The 13,007-nt window shown below is 57.1% G+C and overlaps 1 protein-coding gene across 2 annotated transcripts; it reads right to left on the bottom strand.

Moving 5' to 3' along the window:
- Positions 1 to 511: 511 nt before the first annotated feature.
- On the bottom strand, positions 512 to 2,282 carry LOC308578282 (protein CutA-like). Of its 2 annotated transcripts, XM_081178544.1 has the most exons (6): positions 2,226 to 2,282; positions 1,837 to 1,994; positions 1,656 to 1,715; positions 1,125 to 1,170; positions 815 to 864; positions 512 to 711 (listed from the first exon to the last, which is right to left on the bottom strand). In XM_081178544.1, exons 1-6 carry the CDS (start codon positions 2,271 to 2,273, stop codon positions 612 to 614), a joined length of 462 nt encoding a protein of 153 aa, XP_081034670.1. In that variant the 5' UTR covers positions 2,274 to 2,282; the 3' UTR covers positions 512 to 611. The 2 variants fall into 2 exon arrangements, with proteins under 2 accessions (XP_081034670.1, XP_081034671.1); XM_081178545.1 differs by lacking the exon at positions 1,656 to 1,715.
- Positions 2,283 to 13,007: the final 10,725 nt, after the last annotated feature.

Genomic DNA, 13,007 nt, shown 5'->3' on the forward strand with positions numbered 1-13,007 from the left:
CAAAGGCAGCCCACAGGCAGGACGGGGAGAGGACGAGGCTCTGAATCTCAGGGTTGCGGGTTCGAGCCCCACACTGGGGCATTGCAGGGGGTTGGGCTAGATGACCCCCAGGGTCCCTGCCAGCCCACGCTTCTATTGCTCCTCCTGTGTTTTCCAGCAACTGGCGGTCGGAAGAATTGGCGAGGCGGAGCATGCCCGCCATCACTGGCTCCAGTGGGAGGGAGTTCCGCAGGTTAACTCTGCTGCTTGAGGAAGGGCTGCCTTGGCCAGGATCCCGCCTGGCTGGCTGTGGGGCGGGGAGCCCTGCCTGGGGCTGGACAAGAGCCCGTTTAGGGGGGCCGGCGGAGGAGGGACGTCGCATCATTCCCGAAACCTGATCTTGGGGCAGCTGCTTCGCGGGTCCAGTTTCGAGAGATCAGGGCAGTTTGCAGGCCGAAGCCTGCCTGGCAGAGACCCCTCCCCGGACCCCCACCTCCTGCCCCCCCCCAGGACAGATTCAGACCACACCACCTTGGCTTTCTCCCCACCAGGCAGGGGCAGAGAGGTGTTTATTTCCGCTCTCCTCCTAAAACCTCCTCCTTGGCCGTGGGGCGCCCCCCAGCCCCTCCGCTTCACTCTGGGACAGTCTCCTCCACCCACTGCAGGTAGGGAGGGTTCCCCTGCTGGATGGGGACAGCGATCACCTCCGCCACTTCGTAAGGGTGCACCGACCTGCAGGGGCAGAAAAGGGGGCGTCACCTCGCAGCGGGGCTGGAGTGGGGGTCCTTCAATGTGTGTGTCCCCCCCCCGGCCACCCTCACCCCCAGCGACTCACCGGACAAACTCTGCCAGGGCCGAGGCACGAGAGCTGCGCGTCTTGATCATCTGTGGGGGGGGGGGGAGAGGCGGGATCTGAATGCAAAGCGTTCGTCGGCTGGAAGGGTCGCCCAACGGTTAGAGGGGATGCTCTGAGCAGCCTCCCAGCGTATTATGGGCTGCTTCCGCCCCCTCCTTCATGGGGGGCTTCCCTGGCCCCCAGCACAGTGGAGCAGTCCAAGGACCAGACGGGGCAGCTGGAGGCCGCTTTCCCCCTCGCCTCTGTGGACCTATAGGGAGGGGGGGCAGGAGGGGGCCGAGGGACTCACCAGCAGCACCTCCGAGTCCTCCTCAATCTTGCCCTTCCACTCGTAGCTGCAAGAGAGAGAGGGGGAGGCAGCGGCGGCGCAGTGGTCAGAGCGCCAGGCGAGGGAGCCCCCTTCTCTGGGGTGCCCTGCCCCACAGGGGCAGCAGAACCACATACGGCACCCAGGAAGGAAGGGTGGGCCATGCAGAAATGGGATGGGATAAAAAGAGGGTGGGGCTTGTGATGCCCCCCAGGAAAGGGAGGGGGAGCCCTTTTGCAGAGGGTGCAAAGGGGCCCGGGAGTTCCTGGCGGGAGTAATTGAAATGTATGTAATAAAAAAAAGGATGTCAATATAATAACGAAATGAAATGGCACAGGAAGGAAACCCCGCAAATCCTGGAAGGGACCCCAGGGGCCATCTAGTCCAACCCCGACCCTCAGCCTGGGCTTGGGGAGGTGGGTGGGTAGTGTACCCCCGCGCCCCCCTTCTCTGGGGTGCCCTGCCGCCTCGCAGCCCCCCCCCTTGGCCCACGCCGGAGCCCCCCTCACTCACACGGAGGTGATCTGCGGGACGATGTTGACGCAGGCGGCCAGCTTCTTCTCCACGACGGCCCTGCGGGGGGGGAGAGAGAGAGAGAGAGACCCTCAGGGCCGGCCAGGAAGGAAGGAAGGAGCAGCAGATCGGAGGGGCCCCCCGGGGTCATCCATCCCACCCCACCCCCGGCGGGGCTCACCTGGCAATCTCCCTGGCGACGGCCTGGTTGGGGCAGGTGACGAAGGCGGCCGAGAGGGTCCCGGGGCGGTAGGGGCCCCCGGCGGAGGCGGCCATGGAGGAGAAGAGCTGGCAGGCCGCGCGCAGCAGAGGGGGCATCAGCAGCGCCAGGAGAAGGACCTGGGGGGGGAGGAAAGCGGGGGGCTTGGGGGGCGTGGCGGGGACCCCATTACACCCCCCTGCCAGGAGAAGGACCTGGGGGGGGAGGAAAGTGGGGGGCTTGGGGGGCGTGGCGGGGACCCCATTACACCCCCCTGCCAGAAAGCAGCCCCCCCCGCAGCCAGGCCGGCTCTCTGCCCCCCCAGAAGCGTGATCGGGGGGGGGTCTGGGGGCCCCCCTCCAGCCACTTACACCGCAGGCGCCTCGGGCCACCTGCGCTCGGCTGCTCCGGCCCGGCATGGGGGCGCAAGGGGGGGGCGCAAGGGGACCCCGCCCCTTTCCCGGGGGGCAGGCAGCCGCTCAACCGGGGCAGCGTCCCGCCGCCGGCGCCGGCGCCTTCACCGCTGGGACTCCCGCCTGCAGAGATCAGGGTTGGGGGGGGGCTCTTTGCAAGGGGTCCCCGGTTCTGCTTTTGGGGGGGGGGGCTCCCCGCCTCTCTCTCCCCCTACCTGCTCTCCGTCGCGTCCGCGCCACGTGAGCACCAGCCCCGCCCCGCTCTCCGCCCGGCCCTCTGACGTCACCGCCCCGCCCACCAACGTGAAGCGCGCGCGTGCCCAGTCCGGTCCCCCCCCCTTTGCCCGGTCTCTTGCGCGGCCCCAAATGCGGCTGCCCCCCCCCCCCACCGAAAAACACGATGATGCTTCTGCTCTGGCCTTCCAAGGAATGGGGGGGGCGGAGGGGCCTCATTTTTCATAATAATTCTTTTTCCAGATAGACATACAAAATCAGGTATACAAGAGAATAACAGAAAAGAAAAAAGAAGAAAAGAAGAAAAAAATTCATCTTTTCAAAGCATTTTTTCATATCCAACCGGACTTCCCCACGTCTCCCCACCGTGCGTTCTTTGCAATAAAAATATCAGCAAATTATCACCTTGTTTCGTGCATTTTTTGTTCTTTCAATTAATTATATTTTATGTTTAAAATACTTATTGTCAATTTACTCTAAAAACATGTGTGATATTATTTTAAACATTAGTTCTCTCATTAATATAACTTAATTTCCCATACCAACAAATCCTGTTGCTGGAGCTAGATTTTCCAAATCATGTGAAATCTTAACATTCATATAACTTAAAAACTTTTTGTAAATAGTCTTTAAATTTTTTCCAATCCTCCTCCATTGCTTCTTCTCCCAAATCTCGGACATTTTTCATAATAATTCGAGGTCAAGGAGATAAATACTTCTAGCTTAGGGCCCCGCTCTCTCTCATGGGCCCCCTAAAAGACCAAAGGGGGGAAAACGAGGCACACTTCCAAAATATAAGATAAAAAGCAAATGCAATAAAAACTTCATACAGCAACAGTGTTTTGTGCTGCGTCAGCTCCTATTTTGTTATGTGCAAATGGCTTTAAGATCCCTCTTAGGTCCATAAATTAGCATATAGCATATATTCAACACAAAACAGTGACAATTTGTTGTTGACAAAGGACAACTGGACATATCAAGGGCCCCACAACCTTCAGGAGCTTAGGAAAAGGGTAAAGAGACCCCTGACCATTAGGTCCAGTCGTGACCGACTCTGGGGTTGCGGCGCTCATCTCGCTTTACTGGCTGAGGGAGCCGGCGTACAGCTTCCGGGTCATGTGGCCAGCAGGACTAAGCCGCTTCTGGCAAACCAGAGCAGCACACGGAAACGCCGTTTACCTTCCCACCAGAGTGGTACCTATTTCATAGAATCCTAGAATCCTAGAGTTGGAAGAGACCACCAGGGCCATCGAGTCCAACCCCCTGCCAAGCAGGAAACACCATCAGAGCACTCCTGACATATGGTTGTCAAGCCTCTGCTTAAAGACCTCCAAAGCAGGAGACTCCACCACACTCCTTGCCAGCAAATTCCACTGGCGAACAGCTCTTACTGTCAGGAAGTTCTTCCTAATGTTTAGGTGGAATCTTCTTTCTTGTAGTTTGGATCCATTGCTCCGTGTCCGCTTCTCTGGAGCAGCAGAAAACAACCTTTCTCCCTCCTCTATGTGACATCCTTTGATATATTGGAACATGGCTATCATATCACCCCTTAACCTCCTCTTCTCCAGGCTAAACATGCCCAGCTCCCTTAGCCGTTCCTCATAAGGCATCGTTTCCAGGCCTTTGACCATTTTGGTTGCCCTCCTCTGGACACGTTCCAGTTTGTCAGTGTCCTTCTTGAACTGTAGTGCCCAGAACTGGACACAGTACTCCAGGTGAGGTCTGACCAGAGCAGAATACAGTGGCACTATTACTTCCCTTGATCTAGATGCTATACTCCTATTGATGCGGCCCAGAATTGCATTGGCTTTTTTAGCTGCCGCGTCACACTGTTGGCTCATGTCAAGTTTGTGGTCCACCAAGACTCCTAGATCCTTTTCACATGTACTGCTCTCAAGCCAGGTGTCACCCATCTTGTATTTGTGCCTCTCATTTTTTTTGCCCAAGTGCAATACTTTACATTTCTCCCTGTTAAAATTCATCTTGTTTGTTTTTGCCCAGTTCTCTAATCTGTCAAGGTCGTTTTGAAGTGTGATCCTGTCCTCTGGGGTGTTAGCCACCCCTCCCAGTTTGGGGTCATCTGCAAATTTGATCAGGATGCCCTTGAGTCCATCATCCAAGTCGTCGATAAAGATGTTGAATAAGACCGGGCCCAAGACAGAACCCTGTGGCACCCCACTAGTCACTCTTCTCCAGGATGAAGAGGAACCATTGATGAGCACCCTTTGGGTACGGTCAGTCAGCCAGTTACAAATCCACTGAGTGGTAGCATAGTCAAGACCGCATTTTACCAGCTTCTTTACAAGATCATGGGGCACCTTGTCAAATGCCTTGCTGAAATCAAGGTAGGCTACATCCACTGCATTCCCTTCATCTACCAGGCTTGTAATTCTGTCAAAAAACGAGATCAGGTTAGTCTAACATGACTTATTTTTCAGAAATCCATGCTGACTATTGGTGATCACAGCATTCCTTTCTAGGTGCGCACAGACTGTTTGCTTAATGATCTGCTCCAGAATCTTCCCTGGTATTGATGTCAGACTGACTGGGCGATAATTATTTGGGTCCTCTCTTTTCCCCTTTTTGAAAATAGGGACAACATTTGCCCTCCTCCAGTCTGCCGGGACTTCGCCTGTTCTCCAGGAATTCTCAAAGATGACTGCCAGTGGTTCTGAGATCACATCTGCCAGTTCTTTTAATACTCTTGGATGCAGTTCATCTGACCCTGGAGACTTGAATACATCTCGTTTCTCTCTGATCGGGGACAGAGGGTGGCGCTTGGGGGGGAATTGTCATCGCGTCACTCCTTGGTGTGTGGAGTGCCTCAGGGTGCGATTCTCTCCCCGATGCTTTTTAACATCTTTATGCGCCCCCTCGCCCAGCTTGTCCGGAGTTTTGGGCTGGGCTGCCATCAGTATGCTGATGACACCCAACTCTATCTGTCAGGGCTGCCACTCAGTCCCAGCTCACATAGGACCACGTTAGCCAGCGTTCCGGTTAAAAGAGTCTTTATTGGATTACAGGTTCCATTTCCAAACTGCAATGTGCAGCCCTACTTCTTCTAGGTCAGACCGGCGAAGACCCGTCTGAGTCTCCGCCTCTAGCACACCAGCTTAATACCCTAGCCTTGCTCCACCTCCTGCGCCTTTCCTTCCGTCTCTGGGTCCTTCTGCCCCCCGGGGTCTCTTCTTTCCTACTCTCTTCTGACGCGGATCCCCCTGACCCTTCCGCCTCCTTGCGGCGGGCTTTGGGACCTGGCTCACTCTCTGGGCTGCTTACTGCGCCAGCTTCCGCTACATTTGAACTTGGCGCGCGCGCCCAACTCTCTACCTTCCTCTTGATCGTTTCGTCGCTCCCCGAGGTGGGCGTGACTACTCCTGACTCATGCCCTCCCTCCTTCTGAAAGCCTCCGGAACCCGATATCTGGTCCCCTTTCTCCCCGCTGCTCCCGGCTGGGTACGTGGGTCCCGATCTCCAACTGCTGCTCTCTGATCCCTCTCTGGACCCTTCTTCCTGGGGTGTCCCCCTGCTTTCCCCCCTTGCTCTGACCGCTGGCGCTCCCTTCTGGGAATCCTCGGACTCACTGGACAGGCTCGGTGATCTCGGGTCGTCATCCCCACTCATCTTTCCTTCGTATTCCTCCCCCTCGCTCTCTGTCTCCTCCCTTCTCTGCGTCTCTGCTCCTGAACCCCTGACATCCATCCCCCCCTCGAAGCCCCCCCTTCCCCCCTCCCCGCTTTCAAGGGTGGTTGCTGGGTGCTCCATCATCACAGGAGTGAATGCCGGATACAGTTCGCTCCTCGTCGCTGGCCGCCAACTGAAGACCTCCGAGTCTTCCTCCTCGCGTTCGTCAACGGTGAGCTGCTCCGCCTCCATTTCAGTGCCGCCGTGCTCGAAACCGAGATCCTCCCCGCACATGTCCATGTCAGTCTCTGCGTCGGTCGCTTGACCTGGCATCTCCAGCCACCTCCGGCGCCACTGCTCCTCTGGCCGATCGTCCCACCAATACGAGGTGTCGGACGCCGAACCCTCCGGTGACCCCTCTGGGGAACGTGTGCCCTGTGCGGGCTCCCCGTCCGAGTCGAAGCCATGGAACGTGCTGGAGGAAAGTGTGGGCGTGAACAACCAGTCGTCGAAGAAGCCTGCTGGCATGGGTCTGTGTGGGAAAAGGGCATGAAACTCGTCCTTGAGCAGGGGTTCCTCCAAAGCGTAGTCTGGCACCCAGCTATTAGCACTGGCCCGGGTGCCCTCTCTGGCTAGGAGGTATTCTACTCCGTCTTCCCCCCATCTGGAGTCCAAAATCTCCGTGACTTCGTTGATGGGGTCCTGCTGTGGCAATCTCCCCGCCTCCGTCCGCTCCTGAGACGGACTCGGTGCCGTTCCTGGTTCCTGGAACCTGTGAGGTGTCCTGTAGGGAGTGAGCACCGACCTGTGGAACACCGGATGCATCCTGGAACCCTCCGGTAGCACCAGCCTGAAAGCTACTGGGTTGATCTGCGCTTCGACTTGGTATGGACCGAGTTGCTTGTGCCCCAACTTCTTCTTGGCTAACGATCTGGTCGGCACTGCGTGGGCTGCCAACCAGACCCAGTCTCCCACTCGTATCTCTTCGCCAACCCGCCTGTGCTTGTCAGCTTGCACCTTGTATGCGTGCTTCGCTAGCTCCAGCTGCCGTCGGAGTTGATCGTGGACCTCCTGCAACTCAGACGCGAAAGCGTCCGCCGTCTGCGGTTCCCCTTCCCCCACTCTGTCCAGTCCCGGGAAGGTTCTGGGATTCCTCCCATTGTTGGCGAAGAACGGCGTCACCCCTGTGGACACGTGCTTCGTGTTGTTGTAGGCGAACTCGGCGAGCGGCAGGTAATCCACCCACGTCGCAGGCTGTTGATTGGCATAGCATCTCAGGTACTGCTGCATGATGGCATTGACCCTCTCCGCTTGCCCGTTGGTCTGCGGGTGTCTCGCTGATGTCAGGTTGATCTTGACGTTCAGGAAGCCCATCAGCTTCTGCCAGAAATTCGAGATGAACTGGCGGCCGCGGTCGGACAGTATAGACCGCGGCAGCCCGTGCACTTTGAACACGTGAGCTATGAACAGTTTGGCTGTTTGTTCTGCCGTGGCCACCTTCGCACACGGTATGAAATGTGCCATCTTGGTGAACAAGTCCACCACCACTAGTACAGCTGTCTTGCCTCTCGAGCTGGGTAGATCCGTGACAAAGTCCAGGGCCACCCTCTCCCACGGTTCAAACGGCGTTTGCAGCGGTTCCAGCAGTCCCGCCGGTGGTTTGTGCACCGGTTTGGCCCTCTGGCAGGTGTCGCACCTCGCGACGTAGTCCGCGACTTCCCCTCTCAGTCTGGGCCACCAAAAGTCCCTTGCGACTAATTCCACCGTTTTTTCTGTGCCAAAGTGCCCGGCCGTGGGTGCGTCGTGCAACTGCTGCAGTACCTTGGCGCGAAGTTCGTCTCCCGGCACGTAGATGGCCCCTTTACGTAAGAGCAAGCCGTCTCGTATCTGGAACTCGTCGCTCTTCGCCGTGCCCTTGTGCACCTCGGCCATCTTCGCCTGCGCGAATGAGTCGTCCTGCAACGCCCGCCGCACCGCATCCAGGTCTACTGTGGCTGAAGCGCACGCCCACGCTGTTGGCGCGAAGATGTGCATGGCTGCCGCTGGCGTCGCCTCTTCGAGGTATTGCGGTTTTCGGGACAGTGCATCCGCCATGATGTTGGTGTCGCCTGGGACGTACTCTATTCGGAAATCGAAGTCAGCAAAGAACTCCGCCCAACGTATCTGCCTCTGGTTCAGGAACTTCGCCGTGCGCCAGTGCTCCAGATTCTTGTGGTCCGTGCAGACCTGCACCGTGTGCTTGGCGCCGATCAGGAAGTGTCTCCACGCCTTGAAAGCTGCATGAATGGCAAGCAACTCCCTGTCCCAGATGGTGTAGTTCTGCTCCGACTTGCTGAGCTTTCTGGAGTAGAACGCTCCCGGCCTCCAGACCCCCTGTGGGTCCCTCTGCAGCAGGACAGCTCCCACTGCTCTATCGGACGCGTCTGTCTCTACCCGCATCGGTCTGCTGGGGTCGATATGCAGCAGTTGCTCTTCCGACGCGAAGAGACGCTTGAGTGCCTGAAAGGACTGCTCCGCCTGCTCCGTCCAGATGAATTTCTTTTTCTTGGAGCTTAGCGTGTCTGTAATAGCCGCCGTCTGCATCGCGAACCCCTTGATAAACTTGCGATAGAAGTTGGCGAAGCCGACAAACCGCTGGACCTCCTTCCGGTTGCGCGGGCTCTTCCAATCCAACACCGCGCGAACCTTGGCGCTGTCCATGGCTAGCCCCTTGTCCGACAACTTGTAACCCAAGAAATCCACCTCCTTCGTGTCGAACTGGCACTTCTCCAGTTTGGCGTACAGTCTATGCTGCTGCAACCTCTCCAGCACCTCCCGAACGTCTTGGTCATGCGCTTGCTGCGATTCGGAGAATATCAGGATGTCATCCAGAAAGCAGACGCACTTCTTGTAGAGGAGTCCCGCCAACACATGATGCATGAAAGCTTGAAAACAGTGAGAACCGTTTTGCAATCCAAACGGCATCACTCTGTATTCGTAGGTGCCCAGAGGCGTGAACATGGCTGTCTTCCACTCATCGCCCTCCCTCATGCGGATGAGATTGTACGCCCCTCGCAGGTCCAACTTGGTGAACACGCGTCCCTTGCGCACCGTCGCCAGTAGGTCGTCAATCCTGGGCATGGGGAAATCAGAGGGCTTGGTCATCTTGTTCAAGAGGCGAAAATCCACCACCAGTCTTTTTTGGGGCGTGTCCTTCTTCTTCACGAAGAAAACAGGACTGCCCCCTACTGCCCTGGACTCCCGGATGAAACCGCGCTCCAAATTGTGATCTATGAACTGTTTGAGTTCCTGTAGTTCGTCCTCAGACATGGAATACAGCTTCCCTTTCGGTAGCGTCGCCCCTGGTAGGAGGTCAATCTTGCAGTCATATTGCCTGTGTGGTGGTAGCTTGTCTGCCTCCTTCTCGCAGAAGACCTCCAGAAAGTCTGCGTATTTGTGGGGGACTGCTTGCAACGTTCCCAACTGCAGTTGTGATTCCTCCTCCTCTCCCTCCTGTCTGCGCAGGATGCAGTGTTCTGCGCAGTAAGAGGAGCCGAAGATCAGCTGTCGCTGGTACCAAGCCAGTGTCGGACTGTGCCTGTCCAGCCAACTCATGCCCAACACAATGGGTGTGTCCGACAGTCGGGTGACATTAAAACTGATGACTTCCCTGTGGTTACCAAGGCGCATCACCATTGGCGGCGTCTGCTTCACCACCTGCCCCCCCAGCAACTCTCTGCCATCCACTGTGACGACTTGCAGGGGCAGAGTGGCAGGTAATAGCTGTATAGCGTGCTGCTCCACAAAATCCTGCGCTATAAAGTCTGCGTTGCTTCCAGAATCCACAGAAAGCGGCACTTCGATAGTGACGCCATCGGGTAGCTGGAGAGATGCTGTGAGCTGCACTACTGGTTTGGGTGGGAGGGGGTCCGTGGGTTGCAAGATCGCTGGGGACTGCTTCAGTGATGCGTCTGGCTGGGCCCCAGTGCCTCTGTCTCCAGCCAGACATCGTCGTTTCCCTGCTGGGGTTCGCTGTGTTGCGTGGCCGCTTTCACCGTTGCGGAGGCTGCAGTGTGCTTGGAGCTCCTCTGGGGACACTCTTTCGCCAAGTGTTGAGAGCTGTCGCATATGTAACACTTCCGGGTCCCTCTAGGAGGTTTAGTCTTGACTGCCGCCGGTGCAGGGGCTCTGGTAGCTGACTGAGCCCTGGCGCCTCCCACCTCCATAGGTTCCACTCCCCCTCCTGGCGGAGGTGTGGATTGCGCACGCGCAGCTTCCCTGGGAACGAAAGAGAAACTTCTCGCTGCTTCGCGCCCTCCACGTCCTTCGTCTCTGCACCATGGACGTTCTTCCAGCCTCACCCCCACAGTCAGCGCCCTTTGGACCACCTCCTGCGTGCTCCAGGGCCTCTCCCCCCTCGCAATTTCGTCTTTAACAGCACTGCTCAGACCCTCCCAGAATAGGTCTCTGACTGGGGGCGAATCCCGGTCCCATTCCAAGGCACTGACCAGCGCAAAAAAGCGGGCGTGGTACTGCCGTACGCTCGCCCTCCCTTGTTCCAGTCCATGAATCTCCCGTCGGGCAAGATCCACGTCAATGGTAGATAAAAAGCACGCATCCATCGCTTTGATAAAGGCATCTGCACTCTGAAGCGCCGGATCTTTATCCCTCCACAAATTGCGTAGCCACGCTTTAGCATCCCCATGCAAATGGGATAGTATAAACCCCACTTTCTCTTCCTCATCTCTAAAGTCTTTTGCCAGCAGTTGCAGTGCGCACATTACGTCTGCTCGAAAATTGGGGTACTGTTGTAAATTCCCATCGAAGTGAGCCACAAGCCCTCCTGCTCTCCGTGCCAACCCAACCCCCTCCGGTCTGGGTCCTGGCTGCCCATGCTTAACCAATGCTTCAAACCTGGCGTGGAGATCTCTGTAGGCGGCTGCCGCATCCTCCTCCCTTTTCTTGGATGCCTGTACCTCCGCGTTCAATTGGGTCACTGCCTGTTGCAGCGCTGAAATTTTCTCTGCTTCCGTCATCTCTGCCAACCGTTGTGAGCTTGCTCCCAAACACCAATTTCCTCCTCTCGCTGCTTCTGCCTCCGCTGCGAGGTATCAGGTGTCCGAAGCTAATGGAGACGGGTCTTACTGTCAGGGCTGCCACTCAGTCCCAGCTCACATAGGACCACGTTAGCCAGCGTTCCGGTTAAAAGAGTCTTTATTGGATTACAGGTTCCATTTCCAAACTGCAATGTGCAGCCCTACTTCTTCTAGGTCAGACCGGCGAAGACCCGTCTGAGTCTCCGCCTCTAGCACACCAGCTTAATACCCTAGCCTTGCTCCACCTCCTGCGCCTTTCCTTCCGTCTCTGGGTCCTTCTGCCCCCCGGGGTCTCTTCTTTCCTACTCTCTTCTGACGCGGATCCCCCTGACCCTTCCGCCTCCTTGCGGCGGGCTTTGGGACCTGGCTCACTCTCTGGGCTGCTTACTGCGCCAGCTTCCGCTACATTTGAACTTGGCGCGCGCGCCCAACTCTCTACCTTCCTCTTGATCGTTTCGTCGCTCCCCGAGGTGGGCGTGACTACTCCTGACTCATGCCCTCCCTCCTTCTGAAAGCCTCCGGAACCCGATATCTGGTCCCCTTTCTCCCCGCTGCTCCCAGCTGGGTACGTGGGTCCCGATCTCCAACTGCTGCTCTCTGATCCCTCTCTGGACCCTTCTTCCTGGGGTGTCCCCCTGCTTTCCCCCCTTGCTCTGACCGCTGGCGCTCCCTTCTGGGAATCCTCGGACTCACTGGACAGGCTCGGTGATCTCGGGTCGTCATCCCCACTCATCTTTCCTTCGTATTCCTCCCCCTCGCTCTCTGTCTCCTCCCTTCTCTGCGTCTCTGCTCCTGAACCCCTGACACTATCTGTTGATGGATGGCCATCCTGACTCGGCCCCAGACACACTGACCAGATGTCTGGAAGCTGTGGCTGGATGGCTACGTGGGAGCCGGTTGAAGTTAAATCCTTCGAAGACAGAGGTCCTCTGGCTGGGGCGGGACGATATGGGATCGAGGGGGCAACTCCCATCTCTTGCGAGGGTGCAATTAGTGCCAGCACCGTCCGTTAAGAGTTTGGGTGTAATCTTCGATACCTCCCTCTCTATGGAGGCGCAGATTACAGCTATAACAAAGGCGGCATTTTTCCATCTCCGCCAAGCTAAGCAGTTGGCCCCTTATCTCTCTCGCCCTGACCTAGCCACTGTGATCCATGCGACGGTCACCTCCAGACTGGATTATTGTAACTCGCGCTACGTGGGGCTGCCCTTGAGACTGACCCAGAAACTCCAGCGGGTGCAGAATGCCGCGGCGAGACTCCTTATGGGGTCTTCGCTGCGAGATCACATTCATCCGGTACTATACCAGCTGCACTGGCTCCCGGTGGAGTACAGGATCAGGTTTAAGGTGCTGGTTTTAACCTTCAAAGCCCTACACGGCCTAGGACCCTCGTACCTACGGGACCGGCTCTCCCGGTATGCCCCACAGAGGAACCTACGGTCTGCAAATAATAACATCCTCAAGGTCCCAGGCCTCAGAGAGGTTAGGCTGGCTCAACTAGAGCCAGGGCCTTCTCGGCTGCGGCTCCAATCTGGTGGAATGCTCTGCCTCATGAGACCAGAGCCCTGCGGGACCTGACATCTTTCCGCAGGGCCTGCAAGACAGAGTTGTTCCGCCAGGCCTTTGGTCAGGGCGCAGCCTGACTCCCTCCTCTGGCAACCTGCACAGAATTTTGTTTAATCGGTTGCCATCTGTCAGAGCTGCTTCAAGATCCTAGCTCACAGAGGATCACGCTAGCCAGCGGTCATTAAGTAAAAGTCTTTATTGAATTACAGTTTCCATTCTCACGCTGCTGTCTGCAACTCTA

The sequence above is a fragment of the Podarcis bocagei genome (genome assembly GCF_964188305.1).
Source record: "Podarcis bocagei genome assembly, chromosome: W".
NCBI lineage: Eukaryota > Metazoa > Chordata > Lepidosauria > Squamata > Lacertidae > Podarcis > Podarcis bocagei.